The 7,616-nt window shown below is 41.0% G+C and overlaps 1 protein-coding gene across 5 annotated transcripts in view; it reads left to right on the forward strand.

Moving 5' to 3' along the window:
* LOC117240133 (angiotensin-converting enzyme) overlaps positions 1–7,094 on the forward strand; it is a 55,549-nt gene extending 48,455 nt beyond the window's left edge. For 4 of the 5 annotated variants that reach the window (XM_033506011.1, XM_033506007.1, XM_033506009.1 and 1 more), the window contains exons 12-13: positions 2,127–2,293; positions 5,656–7,094. In XM_033506011.1, coding sequence (XP_033361902.1) covers positions 2,127–2,293; positions 5,656–5,792 — 304 coding nt within the window. In that variant the 3' untranslated portion in view covers positions 5,793–7,094. The remainder of the gene's footprint in view (positions 1–2,126; positions 2,294–5,655) is intronic. The other variant, XM_033506010.1, reaches the window with a different exon arrangement.
* The last annotated feature ends 522 nt before the right edge of the window (positions 7,095–7,616 follow it).

Consider the following 7,616-nt stretch of genomic DNA (forward strand, 5'->3'; position numbering starts at 1 on the left):
TTCTCTACTTTACTAAATTGATTTAACGAAATCAATTTAGAAAGCAGGAATGTTTTTAAAGTACCTAATCGGTTTCGCGATATAAAAGATCGAGCGAACGACCGGAACTATAAAGAAAATGAAATAATAGAAATACTAATAACAGCCAAAATTTACAAGCTGGTTAAATTACCTTTATCAAGATTTCAATTTACATTTAAATTAAAATCCACTGTATCTAGTTTTCCGTGTTAATTATACTTTCTTAACAACATTGGTCTGCGGTGCAGGCACCTGAAACTCGAAGCTGGTAACGTGTAAACAAATTTTCAAAAGTCTATGGCCACTGGTTACCGCCCTTCGTCCACGAGAATCCTCGATACTCGGACACCCTGTTACGCAAGATTCGCGAATGTTGCTCGTCAAAATGTCTCATATCGACGATTCTTCGTAGAAACTTCACCGTCATAAAAGAACATATTCCCATGGGGGATTGAGTTCTCTTTACGTAATGCGCTGTCGTATCGGAATAACCAGGATTACGCGCGACTCCAAGTATCGTTTGTCGCGAAATCGATGATCGACAAAAGGAAACAGGAAAACAGGAGGAAAGAACGCAACGCGACGCAATCACGATTGCGTAGAGATGTATATAAGATGTAAAAGAAGCTCGAATAACAAAGAAACTCTCTTCAAATCGCGTAACGAGGCTGATTGACTGATTTTTCTTACGGTGCCATTTACAACGAAATATTTAAGCTGCAACTTTTCGCTGGTTTATGACCAACGTCGCGAGAAAGGAACGAATGATTTCATCGATCGATACCTCGTAACGAATTTCTTCGTTACGCTACTTCCAGGTCATTGTATTTAAATGACCGTCTCACTGACACACCGTGTCTCGTAGGATTGTCTTTTTCGATTCATAATGATCGTTCTCGATCGGATATCGTGTCGACGACCTCTCAGCGACGTTCACTCGCGATCGATTCAATGCGAAGGATAGTTTCTTCCGCGATTATATATCGTTCACAAATTTCAATGAAAGCGGTTAAAATTGAAATTGTATCTAGATTGAAGAAAAAATTCCCTAGGAAGAAAACTATTTACCAGAAATGATACGAGCAGCGAAAGAAGATCGTCGTTGTTTGAAAATCGCTGTAGTGCTTAAAAATATAACCAAGGAAAATTTGTATAAATAAAGGTTCCTTAGTCTTGAAGCAGAATAATTATGGAACCTGATTGGAATGGAACTGTTACGAATCTGGAATTCAAGTCTCTGACAGAATACTTAACACGCGAAGTGTTCAAACGTTTAATACGTTGAAAATGACATAAAGCTCCTACGATGACGAAGACGATGATTATACCAATGACCAGAAACCACCGTGTTGAGGTAGGAGTAGCTACTTAGCTGAGATCAACCATGCATTATCGTCGAAGGGAACGGCACTATTTCTCGAAACTATTACGGTCACGTCACGATCGATTTCGTTAAAATCACGAGCTCAATCAACGTGCAAATTAGCGCTGGAAAGGACAACTGGTTATAAGCGTCTATGATGGATTACGCGTCAAGCAAGCACGTAAAGGGAAAGAATTTCTGAACGCCATAAAACGCATCTTACGTAGCTACTGACATTCGATTTTGTCGACTCGCGAAGGTTTCTCTCCACTGCCCTGCAAGCTCTTACGGAGCAGAATTAATTTCACCTCGTAACTCATGCATGTGGCTGAATGTTGTGACACACCCGCCGTAAATTACGAGCGTCGTTCGAACACGCTCGAACGTGTTTCAAGCACGCCAAGTTGCCAAAGATAGGCTAATTAGTGGCGCGGAACGTTGGAAGAAAAGGCTCGTTACGCGTCTTTATTTTTCTCTCGTTCCAATTCTCCCCGTGAATTTTCCTCGCCGAAGGGTTTTTCATTGTTGCGCCGTTCCGCGCGTTGTCGCAATCGTTTCGTCGAGAAAGCGCCGCCGGTGATCTCGTTAAAGCCTAACAACGCACGAATTACGAGCTTCGCTCGCGGTAATTTCAATGGCCGATGCTTTCTGCCTGCGCGTTGCGTTGCGATCCTTCGTCCACGATTTTCCCGCGTTCCGCTCCACGGAAAACTGCAACCTTTGTCTCGTTCTGTTGTTGCAGGAAAATTATGGAAAGAGGCTCGTCGGTACCGTGGCAAGAGACGCTTCGAGAAGCTATAGGGGACGACAAATTGGACGCGTCTGCGCTCAGAGAGTACTTCAGGCCTCTCGAAGACTGGCTGAGAACGGAAAACCTGAGAACCGGGGACATCGTCGGCTGGTCTTACGGTAAGAAACTCACCTGTCGTTGCCCTGCGCTATATCCACGGTATAGATTGTTCGTAAGCGATACATTTGTTCTATCGTTAATTGATTGTTTTAAGTTCGACAAATCGAACAACTTGGCTTTACACGAACCAACCTGATACCTAACACTTATCTTTGAAATCCCAATTTTGACTCACGGTCATTCACGTGACACGGCCAATCCACTTACCACGATTCGAATTCCGTGAGATGCCTTCATTTTTCCTCGGCTACTACACCAACCAACCCTTTCACCAATTTATTTCGATCCACCATTCGCGCATCATAACCGTCATACTTCGCAGCGTCGAATCGTATAAACTAATTGCAGAACCCATTGGATGATCGAACGATTGGATTTCAATGCAGGAAATAGTTACGCGTTACGTAATAAAATCAGAAGTAGAAATAGATTAGACAGAGCCGATATTTGGTAAACGAAACGAGGCTAAATCAATTTAGACGTTAATTAGCGAACCAAGCGATAAAAATAATTAAGCAGAAGCAATATCGAATTACGCGCTTTGATTTTATTACATCTCGAATCTAGATATTATCGATTAAATTCGTAAGCAATTATAGTTCAGGTAATCAGAGTTTCGCTGTATTTGCTCCGTACGTGAATTTTATTCTTGCATCCTGGCCCAACGTGAACAGGTCAGAAACAAGGATCCGATTCACGCGACGAGACACGATCGACACAGCGTACGCTAGCGCGCCTTTCATCGTAACTTGTTACAAATTATGCAATTTCCTACCGTAACAGATTGAAGGTTGCAGTTCCCACGTGCCAGTTACCATCGGGGAGCGCTACAAATATTCATCGTGTGACGACATTCGACTGAATTACGATACAGCGCGCGGCGAAATTATTAGGATTGCCACGTTACATCTTCCCGAGCTGGAGCTCTTGCCAAATTCACAAGTTACGTTACGTAGCGCACGTGTAATCGCTCCTATGCTCGAGCATAGAGAAATAACAGAAAAAGGAAAGGAAAAGCTAGCTGAGATACTTTCGATAATGGATGGTAATTAATTATCTGGATGATTATCTAACGAGGATCGTAACACGCTGACCGACGGTCGTTCTTCTGGCTGATCATAGCGACCATTAAACCGTGAAAGCATCTGAAACGCTATTTATTCCTCTGTCGTTTCCTTATTTTAATTGCTTCAACGTCCATAATATTGATCGATGTACTATACAAAAATGTTTTACTTTCATACGGAACTGTATTAGATCTTTGATGGGCCGTCGTAAAGACGTCGTCCGTGAAATTTGCATACAGGAAACGTCACAATTGTTTTCACGTTAAACGTAGAGCAGGGTCCGATCAGACCACGGATCGCCAAGTTCTCTCTCTCCGTGGGACTGGTGGATTGCGAAATCGGAGTAGAACGAGGAAAGAACGCGAGCATGGACCGTAAGAAAATAGCTTATGCCATTGGAGGAGAAAGAGTTGAATCGCGAGAGACGTTCGACGATTCTACTCTCGTTTCCATTGCACGTTGCACATCGTAACCCGTCGATTTACCTCGCGAACACGCGTGTAACACGGTTTCTTAGGCCATTAAGATCGAAGCTGTGAAATGGCGCGTAAAAATTGAGAAAACGTATGATCGAAAAATGTAAATATTGTAACTTTCATATCGTCTTACCAAAGTAATAAGATCGTTACAACGATTACGACATAATCGTAAATGGCCACCACTATTACAACAATATTAACGAAGACGAAAAGGAAAGAACATAAGTAATTTGAAAATTCGACGAACTATCAATCAGTCGAATACGTATTTCGCAGCCCGTTCACTCTTTCGACATATTCAGGAGATTTATATCTTGCAACCCAAAAATTAGTCCAACTGCCTCAACCACCAACTGACGTCGCAATTAACAAATCGATACACAAGCCATTCAGGAATCACGTTGATCAATTCCGTACATCGTACGATAGAAAAAGATTATGACGTTTGATCAATTGTTCCGTGCTAAATAATACAAGCCGAATAAAAAGAAGGAAGATTGTGGCAGGTTCGGCGACACACAGAAGGAAAAATGAGCCGCTTCTGAGAAGCGATCGCGATGGAAAGCGCAGATGTACGTGACTCGTGCGTTACGAGGAGAAAGAACGCCGGTTGTATAATTTCTCTGTCGATCGCTATACCGCCGTTACCGTTCCTCTTTCCTTCTTTTACTCTCTGCCTCACGATTTCCTTTAAAAACGGGCGCCTTTAATCACCCTTTCGATACCGTACGCTGCTTTTACGACGTCTCGATGGAGAAAGCATTTCGCGTCGTGCTTTTTCGCCGCCCCCCTTCTTTTTCTCGATGATCGTAGTCGCGGTAATTGACTATTTAGACGCAAGTAATGGAATATTAAATTTAGGATTTTTGCAAAAACAAACGAGTTATCGCGATATAAAGCTAGGCTAGCTAATTGGCTAAGTGGTTAAGCTGGTATACAAGTTACGCGTCGATACGCGTAAAGAGAGATCGTGGCGTGATGATCGCGTAATTTCAAGTACCGATGACTTGCAGCTTGAAAAAGGTGTTTTATGGCGACGAGACACGTCACCGGTCGAAAGGGAAAACGATTCCTGTTCTAGTTGCTCGATCGACAAGATGGCCTTTTTGCTACTATTGATCTTGATTATGGAATTTTAGAACGGTACGTTTACAGAGCCCTGCAGTCGTAAACGATCTGTCGATCTTTTTGAGACACATTCTCCTTACGCTTTACGAGCTTCACGATTCGTAAAGAACCAAATGATATATTTTTTTCTATCATCTACATATATATACACAGTCGTTAGATTTTGAAAGGTTCGTGATATGATCAACTGTTGCGATTATTTCTTGTTGCCCAGAACAAAGAAACAATTGGTCGTGCGGATAATTTTGATCGAATCAGATGATCTCGGAATTAAATTAATACATTGGGGTTAGTGCAAAGTTATATTATTGCTCGAAAGACAATTTTCATTCGACAGTTCAAATTATCGATCAAATTGTAGAAGATTTTTATAGTATCGCGATAAAGTACATTGCCTATATCGAAAATTAAAAAATCGAACGAAGGTCGTTTTCGTTACGAGTTCTCAATTCAAGCAACTTCCATTGCTTCTACCTATCTCTTCCGATCCTTTTATTACCTTATTTCCCGATCCCTGCTATTTACACCAAATCACATCGACCAGTAATTCCTCCCACGAAACAGATAGCTATCACCGTAAAGTCATTCATCGACCGTAATAACAGTAACCGTATCGTAAATCGTATTGAAATAGTAATACCACTGTACATTTCACGATAGCCTAACCATGGATTACTACAATTGCAGACGGAGATTACTGCAAGCGCAGCATCGAGACTGCTGGTCTGCAGGTCTACGGAAGCGGATTCTACAACGAAGCCACAAGAACGCGTGTGACGACAATTTTACCAGCGATTCTCTTAACAGTTTCGATACTTCGTTAATAAAGAAGAAATTTAGTGGAACAGCGAGCCAGATGTTCAAGCATTCTTTAGGATATTTTTTAGCAGAGACGATCAATGCTTCTCGATCTGTCAAGCAATCGAAAACCAAACAAATGACCAAAATGTTTCTAGATAATTGTTTTCGTATGGTAGTATAAAGTATATGCTCGATCGTGAACGAGCGTTTTTTACATAAAATAAGACGCGTCGAATTGGAAACGTCGCGTGTACCCAGTAATTATTGTTATTGTTGTAAGTATTCACTACTAATTTAACAGCGATCCGCAACGTGGCAATGGTACGCGCGTGCAATTAAGCTCGCGTGCGAGCAGCACTCGTGTGAGCGCATAAATCGTTTCAGCATGTCGAGGGCCACTCTCGTGTCGCGTACCTTGAAACGTCTCGGTCCCGACGTTTAATAAAGACAAAGAGATTTACGTCCTCCATCGTTAAACGGTGCCAGCGCGCTTTCCAGACAGACACGAGTCGTGCTTTTCTTCTCTAGAACTTCAGCTTAGTCGTAGACCCACCACGATAGTGGCCACGATCAATTCGTAAAATATCGTTTGAAATTTTATAAACTCGCAACGATACATTCTTGGCAATTTCTTACAATCTCTTAGAAAGTACGAACTTGCTTTTTCCTCTGTATTGGATATCTTTTTTCATATTCGCTGGAAACTTTAACAAAACGTCGATCAATGAAATTATCGTTTAGTAGAAAATTTAAAAACGAACGCTTGGACTTTACTCAAAGATCATTTTGGTATAGATAATCAAAATTCTACCATACTTTTCATTTTGGCTTTTTCGATGCATATTTTACGCCCCAGTTATCGGTAATTCTAATATTAACTCGACTATACCTAGTTGTAAATATATGTACCTACGTATATAAATCGTTCACAGCTCTGTAGATCGTGGAATATCGTGAGAAACAGAATTAACGAAAAAATAAGCTTGTTTCGTAATTGCCTTCGCGACACGGTTCGTAAGCCACGTCTCAGACAATTCCACAATCGTGTATCGTAATTGGAAGATATTTCGATCGCAAATGGGAACGAGCTCGGCCCGTAACGATCGTACGAATTATATCGTTCGCTCGGTATCTTTGCAATTTTCATGAGGAGAAAATCAATATTCCGTAGTATTATTGGTATATGCATTTTGTACCATTAAACGTCAACCGTACCGTTAGAGCGAATTATTTTTACCATAATATATTCTCGTAGGAGAAACTGGAACGTGTAAACACGGAAATCGAAATGAACAAAGATTGAAATAAATTTTTAGCGCTAAGTATTTCCAGGTCTATAGCGATAATTAAGCTGCAGACTTTACACCTTTATGGGTGATTTAAACATGCAAAAATCTTTAATAGATAATTTGAACACGTATAAACGATTATTGATATGTATTAATAAATAGAAATTAATTAATTAATTAATAGCAGTCTAGTAACGATGATAGTAATAACGTGATAATGGCAGTGCCGCGTTTGAAATTTAAGATTTCAAATCACAAAGAAGATACTTTTTTTATTGTTCACCAGCCCACAAAGGGAGCCTGCTGTCCGCAACCCATTATTCCCGACTTTCGTGGCTCTCACAGGAGTAGAAACGAGCCTCGACCATCGAATAAAAACCGTTTGACGGCGAAGAACCGAAATTGGTTTCTCGGGTTACGTAATTAAAGGATCGCATATCCATTCGCTGTATCGCGGATAATCGCGTTATTACGAAACCCATAAAAATTGTAATTCCATGGGGCACGTCTTTGTTTAACGAATCCCTTTGTTTCAGTCTCCGAGTAGATCTCAAAATC

Source organism: Bombus vosnesenskii, unplaced genomic scaffold, assembly GCF_011952255.1.
Source record: "Bombus vosnesenskii isolate JDL3184/JDL3185 unplaced genomic scaffold, Bvos_JDL3184-5_v1.1 scf7180000014579, whole genome shotgun sequence".
NCBI classification, from domain to species: Eukaryota; Metazoa; Arthropoda; class Insecta; order Hymenoptera; family Apidae; genus Bombus; species Bombus vosnesenskii.